This window comes from Ylistrum balloti, unplaced genomic scaffold, assembly GCF_031769215.1.
Source record: "Ylistrum balloti isolate Yb309-2 unplaced genomic scaffold, AGI_CSIRO_Ybal_v1 Utg369590, whole genome shotgun sequence".
NCBI classification, from domain to species: domain Eukaryota; kingdom Metazoa; phylum Mollusca; class Bivalvia; order Pectinida; family Pectinidae; genus Ylistrum; species Ylistrum balloti.
Window position 1 is genome coordinate 809,788 of NW_026781876.1, and position 24,299 is coordinate 834,086.

The window sequence follows — 24,299 nt, forward strand, 5'->3', positions numbered from 1 at the left end:
AGTCGTAAATTACCTGTAAATAGAATGTAGTTTCACTTCAAATCGGAAATGCCCATTACATCATTTTCAGTATCTTTATCTAAAAAAACATATGATAATAACATTATTGGGAAATTCTTCAGAGTTAAATATAGCAATTTTACTGATAATTCAATGTTCTTAGTTAATGCTTTGTTATTCTCAGAATTTTAAAAGGCCAAGGAAAAGTTTGAATAAGTTCTTAAATGACCCCGATAAGGTCACAAAGGGAAACTCCAAGGAAGTGAGAAATAAATGGAATCCTTATCACCTTTGCTAACCTTGGGGCTTTGGCAGCATTTGTGGACCACAACGGGTTGTGGAATTAATACTACCTGGTTGTATGTTTTTGATGAGAAGTAATACTCCCTCCAGGGATGATCTTTTGTCACCTAGGTGATAAAATATCTGAACTGATACAGTTATAGAAATTGAATAGAAATTAAACTCTATTCAGTAGAAAACTGACATCTCCTAGGTGACAAAAAATAATACTGATATTAGAGCTGAAGGAATGACTTCACTTGTATACCAGTATAAATTCCAGGTGAGAAAGTGTCACTTGGCCAGGTAAACAGCTATGTGTAAAGTCAGCTATTTCATGTCAATGTTTAACAGATAGTTTTCACCTGACAAAAGATCTATAAATACCTGTTGATTTTTAAGTGACTTATTTCAATACCTTTATCAAAAGAGTAGATTACCTACACCTTTATGTTTCGTATGAAATGGATTTCCAGCCTGCATTTTCTGCATTTAGATCTAAGAGGAAAAAAGGTGTGTGATGTGGTTTTTGATAGGAAAACATTTTAAAACTGCACTGATAATGATTTATGAGTGGTTGAATATTTAACAATGTATATTTTTAGTGCTTTCTATGGAGATATAATTCCACAATTCTATAAGCATTGATAGACGATTCTTCATTGATCTGTGGAAGAACATTTGACACAACAAAACTTATTTTGAATTAGGTAACATGTTTTACAGAAATCATAGTCATAAAACCACTATGTTCACTGATATACAGGTTTAGTAAATTCCTATCTGAAATTTTAAAATCAAATACAATGTACACAGGACTATTATCCCGTCACGTTAACTACTGAACATAATAATCCAGTTCACCTCTATAAATAAATAGAAATTTTGCTAAAAAAAATCATGACATTTATTATGTATTTTAGGAAGCAATGAATGCAGGCAGATACAGGTAATCAATATTTCTGGTTCATTAATCACTTCAGAATCATGTATGTTATAGAACGCCACATTTAAAATTCTGGCATGAGTCCATAATTCATTTTTTTTTTCCATTTTAAATATTGCAAACTGATTTAAAAATATATGAATATGATACTTCAAACATCTGCATGAGATCAATACATCTGCTGTCAATGTATTTCTGCTTGTTACAGAAGGATATCAACATATTCATTTAATTTCTAAATTGATTAGAATTGAAAATTATGCTGTAGTGGATTCTGAATTTAAATCCTTGTTATCTGATAGGTATGAAAATTTACAGCATTCTATTCATAAAGTTACTCTTTCAAATCTAACTTTTTAAAATCTCATTAATTTCCTACACTTGTGTATAAATTACTGACTGTTAGGCTCATTAAACAAAACAAAAAATACACAGTACTGAGATAAAAACTTTGATAAAAGTATTCTGCATAATTTTCAATAAACGGATGGTTTCTTTTAAATAAATTTGCTTTCTGAAGTGCTTGTGTAAAATTCATAAATGCACAAATGAATATTTATCAAATCATTTCTAAAGAAAATTAGTATTTCTCTCTCTTTATAAAAGAACATTTTATCTAAAAATATGAACATGTTCATGTGCTACTTAATTCTAACTGAAGGTTTAGCTTACATGATGTTTCTATCAGAACCTTATTCCTGAGTCAAACATATAACAGACTTTTTTTATTTTCTTGAGGAATCAATCTCTCATTCTGATATTACTAAAAATTCCCAAAGTCTGTCACCTAGTTGATAGAATGTCCAGTTAAGGATGGTCAATATCAGCTCTAGACCATAAAGCTATCCAACAGGTGACAAAACTACAGGTAACATGTTTGATGTTAATCTGGAATACCTGGACATTTGTGAATTCACCACAGACATAATGAGACATACCTGTCTGTCTGTGGTCAGTTATGTATTCCGGTCAATGGCATTAGTCAGTCTGGACAAAGTCATATATAATGACAATTAGGTCTGGTCAGTTGGCCTGAATTATGACCAGTATTAGAGCACTATTAGATCGGTGATAACGAGGTGGTCATTTGTGTCCTAAGTGTGTCCCTACAATAGTGATCATCACCAGACCTGTCTAGTGGACACTGGTCACTCTCACCTCAATCTAACACAATGTCTGTCTGGCTTTTACTGACCACCAGCTGTCTGGGATTAAATCCTAAACTGACTGGTCAGTTCTTAATTCTAGAGTTCCATAAATTTCCTGCATGGTCATTCGTAGTCAAATGAGACACCCTATCTAAATATACAATAATTGTGTTTCTACATAATGATTTTCAAACAGTGTAATTAGTAAATGTCATGAGATTTAATTATAATTCTGTCATTGTAATTCCAATTGGATATCTCCCCTGTTTCAATATGTCCTCTCCTTTAGCTCCCTTATCGCTGTTGTTTTATCAGGTTAATACTGTTATTCCTACCAGTTAATTCCTATACAAAACTGCAATCAGTTATCCCATTTTTATCACCTGTTTCAATACATTTTCTTGTGAATATCAGTTATCTCCCCTGTCCCAATCAGTTATCTCCCTTGTTATAATCTTTTGACAATACTAATCATGTAAGATTATTTTTATCAGTAAATGTTCATTAATCTCATTACCTGTAAAACTGGTAAAAGATTACATTACAAACAAGCCAAGTCTACATCTTCATTTCACAAGGTAGTGCTACAGATCACAAGCAATATGCACCAGCAACATGTAAGAGAAAACTGCTGACATCAGCTCAAGATAATTATAGTTTATATGCCATTGTAAGAGATGGTATAGAAGCTGATAATAGTCAGTGTAATTACATCTGTAACCACATTGTCTTCTACTCCTCCACAGATTAAATCTAGCTGACAATTATCAGCTGTGGTACAAGATAGATGTACAGTCTACAATCCCTCAATGTCATAGGAATTTCCAGGTCATTTTTTTTCTAAGCATTGTTAGCTTTTCTTATCTAAACACAAAAAAATCTTAAACTGTTTTGTATTTTTTGAAAATACCAGTATTTCAAGTTTTCATTATCTCTGGAAAATCCCTTGTGTACTATAAACACATACAGATTAAGCTGATATTAACATGTTGTATCTGAAGGAATCTGGGATGCTAGATTGCCTCTTACAAGCCATTAAGCCTATCTGGCCTGAAGCAAACGAGACCCAAGGTATATTGCATAAAACCATACATATTCAGTTGTTGCTAGACAATAAATCTGGTTACCTAGCTTTCTACACATAAAAAGGTTGATTATTTCTGCTGAGTGGGTGGAGATGTGTATAAGAGAGTACAAGACGCACGTAGGTCAGGCTATAATCCAATACATCAGTCACTGGCTGCTTGGCTCTTCTATATCAACCTCAAGGTCAAAATCAAGGATCGACAAAGTCAAGGTCAACAAGGCAATAGTAGAAAGCTTTAACCCAAAATTTGATATAAGATTAAATTTATACCCATGAATAAGATTGCATAGCAGATTATCTCCCCTTTGTCATATACTGCATATTTGTCATTGCAGCATTTATGTTTTCAATAATTATTGCATATGAATGAGATTTCAAAATCAAAATTAGGAAACATTCATTTCAGGTTCCTCTTGCTTTTCCTTGTTTTAATTCTTTTTTGCTGATATTAAGATAATAAAACTGTTTTAACTAGAACGATTATCTTGAGGATGACTGAGTTTCCTGCAGATGCAAAGACCTCTATAAACCAACTTTATTTAAAATTCCATGAAAAAAAAGCAAACACAGTTGAAAATTAGTCAGAGGCCAGGATTCTGTTGCCATAGTAACTATTTCTGAAACTTCTTGTGTATCCTACTATAGGTTTTTGTTAGATTTATCATATACCGGTAATAAAATCTGTTGAATGACCAATGAGCAAAAAGCCATTTATAGTAGAACCTGGTTACAGTTACGCGTTAAAACGGCAACCAGTAGTTCGGAAAAAAGGGGAAAAAGGCTAAAGTTATCTCCCTTTCATTTTTTGTCATATGTTTCTCCAGTTTGACAGTTGATGTCATATAAAGTCCCTACAAATCTCTGGTTAAATCGATCGGAAACTTATTTATAGAACATCATATATATTCACCACAATCACGACACGCTTTATTCTGAAACATTTTGAAGATTAATGTGAGTCTATACATCACATCTTATACATACAGATGTCAGTTTAAAAGGGGAAAAGTATTTTTTTCTTATGCTCAGCGTGCTTGGCACTTCAGAAATATCTTGATTCACAGCAGATATGATTTTTTCAACATACATATATGTTACCAAAAACATTAACAAAATACACTGAACAAAACGTATGCAACTGTTGGGTCAACTTAACTGTGCATTGATGGTTGAGAAGGAGGGGACACCCTGGATTGAGTTGACAAGGACATATTTTATGGGAAACTTGATGTTAACTGACACTTCACACACCTGTAGCCATATGTCTAGATTTACTTAACAATCTACTGGGTACCTGGCCTACCTGGATGAATTTTCTCTGGCCAGGTGTAAATGAAATTGACATAAGGATTGAATTTCAACTCTGTTATTGAACCTTATCAGTGAATTCTACTTCATTTTTAACCAGAGTTGGCAGGTGTACATGTCTGAAAATTGAAAGTCTGTGCTGTGGGCACGAAAAGTTGAATTAATCACAAGCTTCAGACAGTCAGAAACCTTTGTCTGTTAGTAAAACCACATTCCTACATATTTTTGCTATTGTGAATAATGTTTGTTTACCTTCCTTCATGTACCATTTTTCACATTTCTTGAATCTTATGTATATTTACAACAAAATAATTCCATAGATTTGTTTGTTTGATATGTGTCAACAACTTTTTTGTTCGTTTTAAAATGTGTTCAATTCAAAAGTATCTTTCCATTTCATCCTGTGATACGCATGCAAATGGTTACAAATATTTCCTATCTATGTTTTATGTGAGAATGATGAAAGAAAAATAATGAAATTTTGGAAAAGATAGATATGAAATAGAATTATTCTAAGAATTCTTTTGATGTTTCATTCATTAAAAGAGTTAATACATCATACAATGATAAAACAATTTCAGAGAATCTCAGAATGATCGTTTACTTTCTCACTAATAGTAAACCTGCGTCAAACACTAATTGAAAACAAAAGTTTCCAACTTTCGTGCCAATACAAAAAAAATCTGTAAAATTTTAGCAGATGTAGATAAAGAGTCCTATTTATTAGTCTAAAAATAGCAAAATGGCTTCTGTTTCTCTTCCAAAAAAAAAAAAAAAAACTTTTGCTATTCAAAATGAAAAAGAAATGCCCCAGACACCCATAGCCATGTGAAAACCCACAACTGATAGAAGATACAAAACCTTGGTGTATAAACCTTGAAAGTATGTGTACTTAAACTACATGAATGGCAGGTTTGAAAGGTTGTGTTTTTTGCTGTTACGTGAGGGTTGTTAGCCAAGATCTGCAGAGAACAGCGATTAGTGTGCGTCTGTTTGAAACTCTCGGTATTTTATTATCTGAAGAACTGTTAGTTTAATACCGTACATACAAACATTTAAGATTCCGATAAAGCTCTAGGAGAATCTAAAAACCTGTGTTTTTGTGGTCATCCTAGAGAGAGGATTTGATAATTAAACTTTTTCATTGTTATTTTATTTCGCTGAAGTAAAATATCTAGAACTTCTGTCTATACAGCGGATGGTGTTTCTGCTTTAAACAAAACAGAGGAAGGTTAGGGGTGGAGGGTGTTTCGACATCTATCATCAAAGTTCCTTATATACGGATAAAAAGTTGACAGGAAGTTTGGATTTTGATCAGCTCATCAAAACCACTTCCCAATGAATCATCACTACATTGTTATATTTTCTTTATATCGAATGATTTTCACGAAAAAACTATTAAGTATATTTTTATTCAGAAAATAATTCAGATTAACATGTGTTTCGCAAAAAATAGTTGATACAAACTTTGGCAGGAGAACTGAAAGATTTTTCAGCATTTGTACTACAGCTTCCTGTGTGTTTCCTGTAACTGTTACACTTACAAAGAAATATACACTGCCAGTAAACCTTTAAATGGCCGTCTGCTCAGTATTACTACATTTTTGATGCTTGTTAGATCTGCCATCTTACTTGTATCACTTGTGTAATCAGACAAAATAGACATAAAAATATCACGCTTGGTTGAAGACGGAGAAAATTACCATCAGTATGAATTATTGATACAAACACGGTACATTGAACATCACAAATGACAAGATCACACACAGCGTCGGTATGCACCAGAAACTTCCATAAAAAGGCAGATGTCGACTGAAGAGTGCAATGTAGGGTTAAAAAACACCACGATTAAAACCTATTCTCTTTACAAAATGTAGGAGATTTTATCAAATTTTCTTTTTCCCAACCAGCAGTATTCAACAGAGCTTTATATCTAACACAAAAACATTAACGATATGCATGAAATAGAATCATCTACATATCAAAAACAAGTTTCCAGAGATACCAAAATACAAATACAGCTCAGAAAGATAATGATAAAAACAGTAGACAGTGAGAGATGCAAGGAAAAGAATTCCGTAGTCTGTCAAATTTCAAATTCTAAATTCCATTAAAAGCTGGTTGGACACCGGCAGATGTCGATCATAGGTATGCGAGGGAAAGATTTCTGTACCTGCTTTTGAAAGATAATGAGGAAAAAAAATCCCCGGTATCTGTAGAGCAGATAGGGTAGTGGATGATACAAGCAGGTGATGGATTGATTCAAGAGAAACAGAATCTTATATCTATTTATTTTTGTAACCAGTTTCATTGTTGAAAACCTGAGAACAAAGCAGGTGATTATTACCTTTGTGAAAAGGTAATAGGTGAGTGATGGAGATCTTGTTTGACAGGTACCGACTACCTGACGTAATGGTGTCATATTTGTAAGGAATTGTACACTCTCTTCCTTTCCGTCACCTTCATAAAATATTGATGTTGCAGACAATCAAAGCAGAGCTGTCATTGGACAAGGAACAGCCAGTAAGAAATGTTCATGTATCAATACTGTATTTGAATATGATGATTGTTAGATCAAAACATAAAAATGACTCATGTTTCACATGACACTTCAGTAACTCAGCAATTTTACAAAATCGTATGACACCCTGTTTGTATAAATATATATCAATTGTGATTGCCGGACACCGAAGGCCCTTTATATATCTATATAGCCATGATATGAAAAATGAAAACGGGGTTCAAGTCTGTTTTCATTGAAACTTAGAATCAATGAAGATGATAATTAACATTATTCTACACCAAACCAGTAAAGTACAAAGTCTGTTAGAAGTGATATCGTATTGTTCTGATAATAATCTTCGCTTTCAAATCCCACTGTTTTCATTTTCTGCTTGACCGACTTTCTTCCTACAATCAGACAGTTCTGTCTGAGTAGGGGTGGTCGTAGTCAATTTTACCACACAATGTCAGTTAATTCTTAGCTGAATTCTACACCAGGGGGTCGAACAGATCTACAAAACTGTAACTCCTTGAGTGGGATTATCTCCCTTGAGTGGTATTATCTCCCTTAAATGGTATTATCTCCCTTGAGTGGTATTAAGTCCCTAGGTACATTATTAGCTAAATTGGGAGTACTTATCTACACTAATTGATCCTCTAGACTGAAAAGTAACCTCAATCTGTCTGAGTGTAACTTAAACTGCAGCTGGTATCATACTGGGAAAATTACATCATATGTATTAAGGAGTTATACTACCTTCTGAACTACCATTAAGTTAAGCTACTTTAACATAAGATTTCTGCCTCAAAAACGTAGATATATATAAAGTCACAAAATTTACAAAATTTTCCATTTTTTTTCTGTGTAAAATGACCCCATTTTGCTCTAAGGGTAACTGTTGATTATGCAATACTATTACACAAGTCGAAAATTGGCAAGGCCAGAAACATCATAATTTTGACTGGAATTACACCCCTAATACCCAAGTCTAATTATTTATCAGACATGATGTATTCAGGAGCGGTATATTGAAAAAAAAAAACATGATAAAGTCTTCACAAAAATATGCAATAGTATATAACCTTAACAGAACACACTAACCAGTGAATGTTCTGTAGAGTTTCAGGACAGCATGTTGAGGAACTGATACAAGACCTTTCACTCTTGTTTTTGTTTTCATGCCAACATCTGGATATGATTCACTTACCTCATGACGCTTTCAAACCTAATTTGACAGGACATTTGTTTTATTTGTGTTGCATTTTGTTTTGAAAATCTATTTATAGAATAATGTCTAGTAAGTCTGTAACTCTTAACAACCATTGAACATTAATGGACATGCTATACCTTGGGGATAAAGTTCCTGTCGTTCCAACTTTGATTCCACGAGGAAAATATTGGAGAAAGTGTTTTCTTCACATTTTTAAAAGATTCTTACTTATTTAAAGTCTTAAATTTTACAAATTATAAATCAATCATTATTAATATATTTTTTTTCAGATTATGTTACTTTTTTTTTATATCATAATTTCTCTTGGTACCATAAAATAATAATTTGTCATAATTCCTTTGAATATCACACTACTCTTTGATAAAATACACTAGTGATTTAGGGAATGCACTACAACATTGTTTAAAAGGTTCAGCCCCTCCCACACAATTTCTGTAAAGGATTTATAAGTCAACTCAACCAGATTGATCCAAAACAGTACATATTTTCTGAACACAGCCTAGAACCAGATATCCACACCTAATCATCTTCATTGTAGCACTTATTCACCTTCACCCATTTCACATCGACCTAAATGACCTGCAGATTTATGGAAAAGAAAAATTTCCGACGTAGACTGAACCTCTAACCTTAGCAAATATTTTATTGCCCATTTTATTCATATTTATAAAGTTATCATATAGTTAACCTTATGCACTTCCTCATAAATATTTTTTAATGTTTGTCAAATTTCAGGAAGAAACAGGTTGTTTAGTGTCTACTTCATATTCATTAAAATCAAAATGTATGCTATTTGTGTATTTCTTGTGATTTAGTCAGTAGCAATGGGGCTTTCCTGTATTATCATGCAGGCTAGTGAAAATGATTATCCTGACTCTAACTAATTGTTGTCTAAGTACACCAAAGTTATTACGCAGCCATAAGTATGGTTTTATTCGTTGTCGTCCTTTGTTGAGAGCAACGTGTATATGTTTATATTGCTTATTCTGCTCGAATACAACAAATAATTTATTTTATTGGCTTGTGCTTTAAAAAATATGCAAATGCAATCCATTACATTGAATCATGCAAGAATCGCACGGGACATTTTGTCACCAGAACAACAAATCCTCAGGAACAGAGATATACCTTTAGGCAATATCTCTTATTTACCACAAACATATATATAATTTTTTTATAACATTTTATAGAAATATCTATGAAAGTATATCGTTAATATACATGTACCATTATTAACTCTTAATGAGGGAAGAGAGGTTAAGGCTGAGATCATTTTATGTATGGTTCATAAAATACAATAACGACCTCCACACTGGAGCATTATTGTACAGCTGAGGTGTAGTCTTCTCAATTGCTGTATATTCACAGATCCACCCATAGTACCACATTTTGTTTTACGAAAGGAATTGCAAAGACATATCTATGCTAATTTATAGATGATTTATCAAAACAAAATTAGTTTGTGAATGTAAGTCATAGAATGCCGTTGATTAATATTTTGGAATGAGGTGCTTCATTATCAATCCACCACCTGCAGAAGCTCATGTTCTGGGGAGTTCAGATTATTTATAATAACGTAACTTTAGGTTCCTATCATGAGAAATCCTGGTATAAATTCTAGGTTAATTAGCAATATCTTATAATGAACAGGAAGTGTCAGAAAGATTGGCCCGTCTCCCGAATGAAATCTGCATGGCATGTTGGTAATTTAAATATGTAGAATATTGATAGCACTATATAAATCATAGATAAAAATGAAAACGTGATGGGCCTGTAGGTTTACGTCTTATCTTTATTTAAACATTTAATTTAGATACAAGTTGTTGAAAAGCATAAATCAGAAAATTAACTATAGATAAAACATGTTTTCAATCTGAGGTAACAGGCAGATCACAGTCAACTGAAAATAGTAATTATAGAAGTTGAAGATTAAATGGTATCACATTTTTTCAGGTGAACACCCCAGAGGCTAAACCTAAAGGAAGATGGACCAGGGATTAAAGCTATTATATAAATTTCTGGACTGAAGATTACATCGATTCTTGAATTTGCGATTATGTTGTAGTTTATTTTGATATTTTAGACTTGTTTACTAATAAGCCCATGCTTGGTATTACCACCCAACACTATGTATCAATGTTCGGTAGAATCAGAACCAATTAATTCAACCCCTAGCTTTTAGTTAGTAAAACACCCTAGCAGGGCCTACAGCCTGGAAGTTCAAGATAAAGCTATGTTTGTAAAAGTGTACTTTCATAGAGATATTAATGATGACAGAACCAGCAGGGTGAGTCCTAGGATACAATGTTACCAGATAAACCTTAATGAAACAAACTTTATATCTCACCAAGAACAAGATATATTTAACAAAGCAAGAATTGGCAGATAATTTGATTAAACATGGGTACAAATCCCAACCATGAATCCAAATTACTTTGATAAAAAAAAATTAAAAATGATCCCAAAAAGTTAAATTCATGTAAATTTTGCCCTCATAAATGTTTTTCAAAGTTTATTACATCTAGTTCATTTGAAGCTATCACAGTGAATCAAAAGCCATCTTACCAGTAAATGGGTATAAACCATAATAATATAGAACCAGGTGCACGTGTATTGTATGAAAACTTTTTTTACGTGCAAAACATCTTTAGTTCAAAAGTATTCAACAGATCTTGTTATATCTGCCAAGAGAAATATCCTTGACATATAACTGGACACCTTTCTAAAGACCGGAAACATTTTATCATTATCATAGATTAGCAACACCTTTTTAAAGTGATCACATTGTATCGGTAAACAGATTTTGTTAACGATAAGATCAGTGAATGAAAATTTCACATTTTTATACGTTAGCTCATTTTTAAAAGGCAGGTGGTAACAAAACTAATTTAGTTGTTACTCAAATGTAGAAAGGAAATGGCTTTTTACAATTTCAAATTTGATAGAGTAGAAGAAAAATACTTCAAAAGAGAGGGTAGTACCAAGAAATTATAAAGTAACTTAAAACAAATCGTAAACTAGAAACCCAATCTGATCTGTGTGACATACCAATATTTCTAAGGAGTGGTGAAAGTAAATCCAATCTGAGTCAGGGGCAAGCTTGACGAGCTAATTATAATATCTTTTTTGTCCAGGCGCTCCAAAAGAGACATAAATATTTGAGATCTTGAGATTGTGAGTTATAGCTCGTATCTTTGGTCTAGACGAACCAGTAAACATAATTGGACGCGTGGCTCTGTGTCATTTATGATGTCACAGAACTAAGCCAGATTTCACGGTTTACAGAACCTTCACAAGGTTTGTTAAACATCTATTTAAAACAGATTAACACTGGAGATTACTCATGAAACGTTTAAGTGACTAAGATTTTTATCGCTGATAATGATAAGTGATTATACATGGTCTAGTCATGATGAAAACTTTCATTCTTAATTGTGATTAATAATACTGTATCAATGAAAATTCTTTACCTTTGTCATATTGAAAAGGACCCAATCTTGACTTTTCAATTTAGACTTGTCACTCAACCGACTGCTTGACTCGAGTCACATTGATATGCAGTAGACAGAATCACAATTAAACATAGTTTTTGAAGTAAAGACAAAAAAATAGGTCATAGGTCTATTAATTATATGACAACTACACCTGTAAATTGTTAGTGAAGTCCCGCGATCACCCCCACCCCCATAAATAATCTGTAGTGTATAGAGTTATGAATAAAGCCTCCACGTACTTATAGGTAATAGATCAAGATTCAGTTGAGTAACTTGATAACAAATTTGGTACAGTATTTCTTTTTCTTGAAAAGCAAAATAAAAATTTGGCTTCTGTTTAATATGATATACATCTGACAGATATACATTTGTGTATATATTTCCTACGAATATCATGATGTACATGTGACCCTATCAGGAAACTAGATAGTCACCAGCACCTTCCAGAAATAGACATAAACCACTCAGCCATGCTTCTTGTAGTTAGAAATTCTTTGTCTTAAATCATGTTTTGTCCACCTGAAGTCAAGTTACAGAGTACATAGGGCCAGAGATATTTTCACTTATTGTAAATCAAATGTACGTTGGCAGAAAAGTTTTTGACACTGAAGAAAAAAGACAGTTGAAAAATCAATTCTTCACATATATATTTTTTTTATGACTTGTAACATTGGTTTCTTTTTCATAGAAAATGAAAGAAAATCAATGCAATTTTTCATTTCATCCCAGCGAATCCCTGGTCGCTATAAACAGAACAAACTATTAAGTTTATGTTCCAGTCGTGCCACTGCCTTGGGTCAAGGACCTCAACAAATCATGTTTTATAATCTGACAAAAAATAAGTAAAAAATTGGGCCTTAATTCAGTTTTCTATCCCTTAATATTGTTAATGGACTCTTCTGCCAGTGATGTTAGCCCTAATGAAATAACTGCTGAGGGGAAGAAGGTTGCAGAGGATCACTGTCCAGAGGTTGTTATCCTTGATAAAACTGCCGGTAGATATATTATTTCATTCTTCCATTCATATCTACAGAAAGATTAACAACTTCTAGGGAAGAAAACATGCTTACAATTATTTGTTTGTTTGCGAGATAAATTAATGCCTGTGACTGTCCTAAGAATTTATTTTTCATGTTCGTCTGGTAGAACTTAATCATAATAAAAGTCGAGGTAATGAAAATTTACAGAATCAAAAACTTACATGAGTTTCTATTTCCAAGGAAAATTGATCTTAGAAATTATTTATTTTAGGCATCAGCATTCAACTCCCTGAGCAAAAAAAAAAAAATGAAAACTTGGTTGATTACGAATATTGTATTGTCCTGTCAGTTTTTATCAACTGCAAGGAAATTAAAATGATTAGAATACTTAGGCAACAAGTTTGAATATTTCCCAATTTCTGACAACAGAAACTAAGCCTTAAGAACAGTGCCCTATGTAAACGATGAGCCAGTCCCGAGTTTAAATGACCACAAGGTGACCATCAGATACAGGGGATATAATTATATACATAAACTGACCACTTTCTCCTTTCTTTGACCAGTATGGGCCACTTATTCCAGCCCTTATCACCTTAGGACCTCCCTATCTGATCATTAACCAGTAAATATCTATTATGTTATAAACACAATTACAGGTACAAGTCACCATAACAACCAGTAGGCCGGTATTTATACCAAAAATTGATAAATTCAACAAGTGTGTGTTTAGTAACAAAGAAAAGAGATTAGTTCTAGACATCTTGAGGTCAAATCTTTGGTCAAGGTTATGTGAAAATTACAGATTAATGCAGGTGTTCAGCCCCACCTAGCCATTACAAAGTGAAGAAAAGCAAAGTGACGTGATCACGTTAGCAATAAAATCTAACGTCATCTCCCTCAAGTCTTCTCCAAACAAACCTCTATATGAAACCAATCACTACAATAAAAATGTATATAATTAATTTTTTCTATTAACACATACTGGTATTGACCTTAAAGAGAGAATCTAACTTCTGAGTTGAATACAGGTGTCTTGATAAATTAATAATTTTGTTAAATGCAAGAAATCATGATTTTAACCTTGATACAAGGGTTGTATATCAAGTTATTAGAAGAAGATTTAGATAATGCTTATTAGGATTCAGAATTAATCATTTGTCACAGAAGACCTTTGATTGATATGTCTGTGACAAAGCTAGTGTGCCACAAATATGTACGCCAATCTGTGTGACTTTGCGTGGAGTTATTCAACTGACTAACTATAAAGACAGTGGCATGTAAACTAAGTAATTCAATGTTCTTAATAACATCTATTTAAAGTCAGAACATGACTTCTGATCCAAAGGGTATAAACAAGACAGTCACTGCAGTTTTCTTAAACATGACTCCTGATCCAACAGGGTTTAAACAAGGCAGTCACTGCAGTTTTCTAAAACATGACTCCTGATCCAACAGGGTTTAAACAAGGCAGTCACTGCAGTTTTCTAAAACATGACTCCTGATCCAACAGGGTTTAAACAAGGTAGTCACTGCAGTTTTCTAAAACATGACTCCTGATCCAACAGGGTTTAAACAAGGCACCCTCTACAGTTTTCTAAAACATGACTCCTGATCCCACAGGGTTTAAACAAGGCACCCTCTACAGTTTTCTAAAACATTTTAGAACCTTAATGAAGATAAATGTATCGTTTTTAGAATTGCATGGTTTTATAACAAAGGTAATATTTCAACTGAATGGTCTCATAACAGAGGTAATATTTCAACAGAAGCGGTCTCTTAACAGAGGTTACATTTTAACTGAAGTGGTCTCTTAACAGAGGTAATATTTTATCAAAAATGAAAGGACAGAGGTAATATTTTAACAATTGTGGTCTCATAACAGAGGTTTTATTTTATCTGAAGTAAGTGGTCTCTTAAGAGAGGTCAATTTACCAGAAGTAATATGACAGAGGTAATATTTTAACAATTGTGGTCGCATAACAGAGGTTTTATTTTAAATGAAGTGGTCTCTTAAGAGAGGTCATATTTTACCAGAAGTGATATGACAGAGGTAATATTTTAACAATTTTAACAGAAGTGGTCTCACTCATAACAGAGGTTATAACTGTACTGATGTGGCCTCTTCAAAAGGTTGTTTCTGAACACAACAACAAGGAAAATGTACAGCAGTATTAAAGAGCCCCTAAAGACAGACTTGTGCTTATGTGCGCTTTATGAGTTACATTGCCAAGAATTGACAAATCACATCGTATGTCAGGGAAAGGATTCCCTGTACTACAGCTGATGTGAAAAAGACACCTTTTAATTATCATGATACATCCCTATGTCTGGCAAATCACACTAATATGTTTTCCTAATATAACTCTACAGCCCCTCCCTGGACCTAAAAAAAATTGTAATGAAACTTGTGACCGTGATTCTCATATGTCTGATTAGCGTCCCTGGTTCATCAGAAACATCCCTTGAAAGCTTGCCAAAACACCAGCCTCTGTACCATTCAGGCTGGCAGCATATTTACGAATACTTTGGGCTATGATTATATCACTGTTATTGGAAAGGCCTGGGAAACAATCCCCGCTCATCAACATTTTTGTGTATCAGTTCAGGGTAACGAGAATGCTTGTACCAGTACACTGATAAACATTCACAGCTCAACAGTGACCTGCTCAGTCGGGTCATAAATATGCTTGAGTATGTACATATATCTATCAGCAAATGGAGTATACCTGTAGGCATACCTGTCATACCTGTACTAATTAGCCATCTACCTGGTGTTATTGTACTAGTACCTACAGCTACAGGTGAGACTAATGAATCACCACTGTCAGAAAAAGTCAGCTGACATTCAATAAACATTCACTAAATCTCCTTTGGTAGTCCTAGCATATGTACAAGATCTTATAAACCCAGGTGACAGGGAGGGGAAATTGCACTTGTCAGTAGTGGGGGGGATATGTTAAAAAGATGTAGATCTTTGTGAAATATTTTCAGGTATGTCTCTGTTCCTGCTTCAATGGAAATGAAGCTAGGCACAAAGTCTAATATTAAGTTAAAAAAAGTATAGTTCAAAAAATAAAGAAAAATAAGTCAGAGGAGGAGGAGGAAGAGGAAAAGGTAGAGGATAGAAGGAGAAGGAGGGGGAGGAGGAGGAGGTAGAGGATAGAAGGAGAAGGAGGGGGAGGAGGAGGAGGTAGAGGATAGGAGAAGGAGGGGGAGGAGACGGAGGCAGAGGAGAAGGAGAAGAGGAGGAGGAGAGGAGGAGGTAGAGGATAGAAGGAGAAGGAGGGGGAGGAGGAGAAGGCAGAGGAGAAGGTGAAGAAAAGGAGGAGGAGGAGGAAAAGAAGGAGAGGAGGAGGTAGAGGATAGAAGGAGGAGGAGGAAAAGAAGGAGGAGGATGAGGAAAAGGAGAAGAGGAGGAGGTAGGGGATAGAAGGAGGAGGAGGGGGAGGAAAAGGAGGAGGAGGATGAGGCAGAGGAGAAGAGAAAGAGGAAAAGGAGGAGAGGAGGAGGTAGAGGATAGAAGAAGAGGAAGAGGAGGAGGAGGAGGTAGAGGATAGAAAGAGAAGGAGAAGAGAAGGAGGAGGAGGAGGAGAGAAGGAGGAGGAGAAGAGAATGAGGGAGGAGAAGGAGGAGAGAAGGAGGAGGAGGAGGAGAGAGGGAGGAGGAGGAGAGAAGGAGGAGGAGGAGAAGAGAGAGGGAGGAGGAGGAGAGAAGGAGGAGGAGGAGAAGAGAATGAAGGAGGAGAAGGAGGAGAGAAGGAGGAGGAGAAAACATTAATATGTCATTTGAATTACACATCACATGTGATGACTAGTAAAATAAAATTATACCCCAAAACGGCACTTGTCTATACTTACATCCCGCCCATCAAACTTAAGGGTTTATCTGACTAGACAAATACATCCTTCCGTCCTCTATAGTTAAAACCTTCTTGTATGACAGTATTTCTAATACACATGATTCATCTCCAATTAAAACACTCAAAAAAATCCCCAAAACTCTAGTGCTATACTCAAATATCATGTGCGTAGAAGTTTTATTATCTGACCATCTGTTAAAATCCCTCCTTATTTCTGCTATATATGAAACTGCTTTCTTGATATCACTGAAATTTCCACATTTATAAGCACCACTTGTTGTGTATCATATAAGTTATGGATTTATTAAACAGTTGTAAATATTGTACATTTCAGTCTCAAAAGTATAATTGGCTCTGTAAATAAATTAAGTTATTCATCTTGACATAGATGAACACTATCAAACCAGTATACTAGAAATTTTGAAACTGTAGCTTTTATCAGCTTCAAAACTGATATGATTCAGGTGATCCTGAAATTTGACATACTCATTGAAAGCATGCTGAACAAGTATATATACCTAATTTCAATTATTTGAAAAAAAAAACATGATAATTTTCTACCATAACGATCATGTGTTGTGATAATTTTTTTTTTATGATTTAAGAATATGTGACATGACCATCCAGTTTCATATTCAAACATTTATGTGGTGGCGTTTTTACACTGCAAAACAACTTCAGTAAATAGTTAAGTTTATGCTTAACAGCTAATTCAGTTTTCAGAGTATTACCAAATTTTATTTTGTATCTCCTAGTCAGGTAAGTCCCCCCCATTCCATTACACATGGGTAATATCCAGCTATTAAATCAATTTATGATCTGAAATTGTTCCATGCCATATAAATCTCCAGGTTTAAATTAGAGTTTAAATGCAGGTGCTGACCAATCATTACTTATGAGTTTACACCATTCATCAACATTATACTGAACAAGGGTCCTCACAGAAATATTAGTTTGTTTATTAGAGACATTTTGGGGGATTTTAAAGGGAACTCAAATAAAAACAAAAAAGAAATCAAAACATTCATTTTAAACTTTTATTTTTAAAAATTATAATTATATGCAAGAAGGGAAAAGCTACCCATAGAATGAACACATCGCAAATTTTGAAGGGAAATATTTTTCAAAGTATTTGGTATTCCCCTGATGGGCCTCAATGTAAACTTAAAAGATTACAATTAAAACTGTTTACTGATTCTATTGTTTTAGAATCAGTGCTGAAATTTATACATGTCATAAAAATGTTTTTTGGACCAGATTAAGCGTTGTGGGACTAACTGTCACTTAAAAAAATGACTCAGTTCGACAGTTTTTCACTTGTGGTATCTGTACATAGTGATATAAAATGACAAAGAATACTCTAGTATCTTGTCTGATGTTTTAATTTTTTTATTGAGCATAAAATAAAGATTGCTTAACACTAGTACACAAGCCACATGTTCAGCACCTCACTCAAGGTCGCATGAATGTTTGTTTTAGATGCCTATATCAACGTAGGATATGTCAAGGTCATTAAAATGTTTACTCAGTGATTCCAACACCACAGGAGAGTTTAGGAAACACCCTGATAACTTTATTTTTTTCAGCATTAACATGCATATTATCATCAGCAGAACCATCTCAAACATTAGCTGTATGAATCATATACCTTTCTACCACTTATCTATGCGATTTATATTCAGTATGTGAAGTGGTTTCCTAGGTGTGACAGATGTAGAAATCTACATGTCACCTTTCAATGATATATATATATTATGATACGACGCACATCTCCAGCTTATTTCCTGTTTCTGTTCAAACTAAAAAGTGATACAACATGCATACTTGATTCATCAAACACTTGTGATTGACAGAGCATCAGTGATGGCTACTTCAAACAATATGACAAATTAGATTCATATTTCAGTTCTCAGAAATTTTCATGATTATTAAATAAATATCAAACACAATTTTATACCGTTCTATCAACAAAACCATTATAAACTGGACATGCAATATTTTCTTCTTTGAGCTTACTTCCAAACGGATTGAATAAAAATTAAAAAATATATATATATATATACAAATCAGGGATATATGTATCTATAGCAAAATATTATACTAAAAAATGGACTGGACAGTTGATCAAGGGTTATATTATAGAAATAGGACAAATGACGCACCTGAGTAGTGAACAAGATGTGGAACAATGTTATTATAGTGGTGACAATATAGGAAAAGTTTCACAAAATTTTCCTCTATACTGACAGGCATTAAAATGAAGTATATTTCCATGTCTATATCATCAAACTGATCATTTGAATTAAAATTTGTGATAAAAAATTAATATAATAATTAAAATTACTAACAACAATTATACATAGTGACAACAAACATCTTCAGACAAAAACAACACAGGTGCAATGTCAGTAGTAGTACAATACTATTGTTAACAACTGATGTTTCTTGTTATCACTTATAATAAAAAAATAATCATCCGGCATTTATCATGCTATGAATCATTAATCTATTCTAACAGATATATATATATATTTTAAGTATACTTTAAGATAAGCCCTAAAAGGCCACACAAATGTATTTTTAAAGGAAAATTCACATATTTGAAAAAAACTAAAAAAAAAAAAAAGAAACTGAAAATGGTGATTTCATACACAAATACAACATCTTTTAACTTATTTGTATGACAGTAGTAACTATTGAAAGTATTTCTACGGTTTTAATCATCAAGAAACAGTTTTGATGTATCTCTATGCATCTGATCTGTTGATAAAAGACTTTGTGTGGCCTTGGTTGGCACAGAAATCCCTTGTGGAGACGACCATCAGATATGTACTGCCTGAGATGGATGGTGATTAATAGGACTGTTACCATCATGTGACAACAAAGAAAACGTCTTATTCATCATGAAAGTGCTAGGTTTTACAACAAATAAAGGCAATCAGGTTTTCATTTCACGTCAAACAGTAATGGACATTAAAGTATATCTATTCAGGGAATATACTTTTTAACCACAAAATATAAATAAATGAATAAATTAAAAAAAAAAAAAATAAACAAAAAAATCAGGTATAGATAATCTATGAAATTCATGGTTGTTATATGTACATATGTATCCTTTTGACAAAATAAATGACAACAAAATTCTTTTCACATATCACTGAGTAATATTTTCTTTGATGGTTGCCAGTACATGGACTCTGTGGTCGTGCTTTGTGAGTCTTGTGAACAGATCTGACACAGTTGTCTCCCTTAAGTTAAATAAGATAAAATTGATCTAAATTGTCTGCTGTTTTATTTCATGTAAAACGAAGTGAGATCGGAAACAAGAGACAACTCTGTCAATGTTCCTCGTTAAGTGCTACTGATATGAGAATACTCTCGTTAAGTGCTACTGAAACAAGAATATTCTCGCTAAGTGCTAATGAGACGAGAATACTCTCGCTAAGTGCTAATAAAATGAGATTTCTCAAGCTTACCACGACTATAAGTTGAAGATGACATTGAAGCAGAATCATAGGAAAGAGTGTCTGAGGAGGAAAATGAACAAATAAAGGATGACAGATTGCCACAAAGACAAACAAAGACAAAAAAGTATCTATGACTGAGAGTCAAGATTGAACAGAGGCTTGGCTCAAGTTTTAGGTGAAGCCTTCAAAGAGAAGAGAAATACCTAACACAGAATAAATTGAAATAAGTATTTTTGAAAGAATTTTTAAGAAGGTCTGAAGCATTAGAAGAAATTGTGACAAAGCTTGGGTGCACTTTGTCCCATTTATAAGTAAAGAAGCTAATATCAAAGTATGATAAAATGAAGATGGAAAAAAAGTTTTTTGAGATAAGACTTTTTAGCAATGGTAAGATTTTAGTACAAATTATCATAGTGTTTCTACTACATCATAATTATAACTCTCTACAATTTAACTAAATAATCATTATTGTAATAAAATCTATAAAATGCACACTTTGCTTTGATTAAATAATTTTTCTAAAAGTCCTCGTATCATCAACATCATTTTCAATTTAAATTTAACTAATGATAACAAATATCGGTTATCATTTCTACATCAATTAAAATAGTTTACATGCTTGTGCATAAAATATGAAAACTAACAGATAAATAAAATTTTAAAACAAACATTTTCAATTTCAAATTAAATATCTATAAACAATTCTAATAAATAACTTCATATTAATATATATTTAGATATATATATACATCGACACATATTATCAGAAATAAACATTTTAAATATGGCACAATTTTATGTATTTCTGACTGGATTTAAATTATTATCTGAATTTACATTAAACTATTTTATATAACTTTCAGTTGAAATCTTAATGTAAAAAAATAAATTATTATAATCAAACAAATTATCTACCTGGTAAATATCTTGGTATTTAAATAAATATTGAAAATATATTTGTCTTTTGTACAATTTATTTACATTTTTAAAAAGTGAATCCTGCATGATCTGCTTTTCCTTATATGGACAATCATATATATATATATTTTTACATTTTACAAACAATTATTATGGACATAACTTTCATTCGAAATTTGTAAAAATGTTTTAAATTCTTAATGGACATCAGTTTTCACGAGGTTTCTACCTGATTTTATGGACATGACAGGTTTTGTATTTGGAAACTACATTGAAATTTCATACATGTACATGCTCATTTTATGGTCAAGATGGACATCAAAGGTATGTTTATGTTGATGTTATGGTGATTTGAAGGCAAGCTACACAATGTGATGAGCTATAGCTTTCAGCGCCTACCTTCCACCAGGAGTTGGCATGATGCAGTTGTCTCCCCTAGTGAGTTAATGGCCTTGCAGATATATCGGCCCTCATCTTCGGGGAAAACTTCAGCGATGGTTAGTCGACACTTATTTCCAATAGTACTAATCTGGAAGTCCTATAAATTTGAAACAGGAATATTGGCATTACAAAATTTTTTTATAATAGATTGTTTTGTTTGAAAAATAAAAACACAAAAACTAAATATTTTACAAGCAAATATGAGCTAACAGGGTTTTTTAAAATTCAAAATAATGCACAATTTTTATAAGTAAACTTCTTTAATCAAATAGTGTTTGTAACCCCTGAAAAGAAATCTTATATTGACAATTAACTGCTTTGGACCAATAATTCTGAATTGTTATTGCCTGCTATCAGGAGAGGACAATCATTACTCACTTACAATAAGATTTTCTTAGTCAGGTAGATGTTAAGTAACATCAGATTTTCCTATATATATATATGTCCTAAACCATTTTCTTACCTGGCTGTCCAGGATTTCATGTTTGTCCTTATGCCAGGTCATTTGTGGGCGTGGCAGTCCAGTGACCTCACATTCCAAGGTCACTTCCTCCCCATCCTTACAGTACACATCCTTCAATTGACTTGTGAACTTAGGTTTGGTCTCTTCGCTACAAATCACAAATAAATCTTTCTTCATCAAGCTATAAAAACACCTCTCTAATCTGACCCATATGACCTCTCTATTTTGATATGTCACCTCTCTAATCCAATATATGTGACCCCTCTAATGTGACACATGAACCTCTCTAATCTGACCCATGTGACCTCTCTAATCTGACCCATGTGACCTCTCTAATCTGACCCATGTGACCTCTCTAGCCTGACCCATGAAACCTCTCTAATCTGACTCATGTAGTCCCTTTTAATTAGACACAAGTGACCTCTCTATTTTGGCCCATATGACCTATCTAGTTATATACATGTGACCTCTCAAATCTGACCCATGTGACCTCTCTAATCTGACCCACCTGCTCTCAAATCTGACCCATGTGACCTCTCCAATCTGACCCATGTGACCTCTCTAATCTGACCCATGTGACCTCTCTAATCTGACCCATGTGACCTCTCTAATCTGACCCATGAAACCTCTCTAATCTGACCTATGTAGTCCCTTTTAATTAGACACAAGTGACCTCTCTATTTTGGCCCATATGACCTCTCTAGTTATATACATGTGACCTCTCAAATCTGACCTATGTGACCTCTCTAATCTGACCCATGTGACCTCTATATTCTGACCAATGTGACCTCTCTAATCTGACCCATGTGACCTCTCTAATCTGACCCACGTGACCTCTCTAATCTGACCCATGTGACCTCTCTAATCTGTCAACATTTAAATGTATTCAACATCTCAAATATGAACCTGTATAATCAAACACTTTAAAAAACTTTTTCAACTTACTCAACAGTCAAAGGCTGATTCTTCTCTTCTGAAAGTTAAATAAGAGATATTTTATAATAGGTACATAATAAGATTAAACAATTGTATATATCTACCAAGTAATTAAGTTAATAACAAACAAATTTTTATTGTGTTCATTAGTTATAAATATTTATTTAAATAAAAATTTAATAAACAATAAACAGCAGTTTAATAAAGCTTTTGAAGACAAACCTGTCACACTAAGTTGGGTTTTTGTTGTCACAGTGTTCCCTGATGTTGTCATGGCAACACATGAGTAAATGCCATCGTCTGATGACACAGCTTTAAATAACTCAAGTTGTTGTGTTCCATCAGGTTCTTGCACAATCTTGGTTCTGGAATCCTCCAACATCTAAAGGTAAAGGATTGCATCATATTGTAGTTGACCATACACAAATTAGGGAGACACCTTTTAGTAGATTCAATTTTCCTCGTGGTCAGTCATTATAGTTTTATTTGACAACAAAATTGTTTGTGTTTTCAGTGATTCCTTAAAATCCCATTTTAAAGCATTTTACACATCAAAGATGTTCCCTTCAAATCAACTTTTTAAAAAGAACAAATATGAACACAGATATTCTCAAAATATTCTTGATTATTTTTTTTAATCTTTTTTTTATTTTTTCAAATGCTGAAAAACAACGATTGATAATGTTTAAGTATTTCCCCACCCGCAAATCACCATTTCCCTCAATCTCCATCCTAAATGTAATTTCCTGTTGAATTCTGATAAACAACAATGTAAACTTCATCTATGTCAATTTGAAATCTGCGTTTTTGTTGTTAATATTATAACAGTTTCTATGAAAACCTACCTTTTTGCCATCCTTTTCCCATTCTACCTTATCAAGGGCGTCGTCAATTATACAAACAAGTTTGACATTGTCACCGATGGCAACTATCATCTCAGGCTCGAGTTCAACGACAAATCGAGGGGGAAATTTCCTACAGAGTGACACACAAAAAATTTATAAGATATATAACCCAGAAAATAAAATATTGACATTTTTATATATCAGTGCATTCTTTTTTGTTCAAGATTTAAACATTATGATTCAAAACTTGATAAAAAATATCAAGCTTATGTTTCATCTAAAATCTTATTTCAGCTCATATGAAATTTGAAAAAAAATTAGAATTACAAAACTTAATATATTGTTTTTGAAAACTATCTGATTTATTATCAAACAAGAATTATACATATGC

The 24,299-nt window shown here is 33.1% G+C and overlaps 1 protein-coding gene across 4 annotated transcripts in view; it reads right to left on the bottom strand.

Moving 5' to 3' along the window:
• LOC132544626 (myosin light chain kinase, smooth muscle-like) overlaps positions 1-24,299 on the bottom strand; it is a 111,247-nt gene that overhangs the window by 77,776 nt on the left and 9,172 nt on the right. For 3 of the 4 annotated variants that reach the window (XM_060208256.1, XM_060208271.1, XM_060208248.1), the window contains 6 exons: positions 23,909-24,038; positions 23,286-23,445; positions 23,073-23,100; positions 22,128-22,275; positions 21,623-21,761; positions 20,315-20,365 (listed from right to left, as the gene is read on the bottom strand). In XM_060208256.1, the coding sequence (XP_060064239.1) occupies positions 20,315-20,365; positions 21,623-21,761; positions 22,128-22,275; positions 23,073-23,100; positions 23,286-23,445; positions 23,909-24,038 (656 nt within the window). The remainder of the gene's footprint in view (positions 1-20,314; positions 20,366-21,622; positions 21,762-22,127; positions 22,276-23,072; positions 23,101-23,285; positions 23,446-23,908; positions 24,039-24,299) is intronic. The other variant, XM_060208265.1, reaches the window with a different exon arrangement.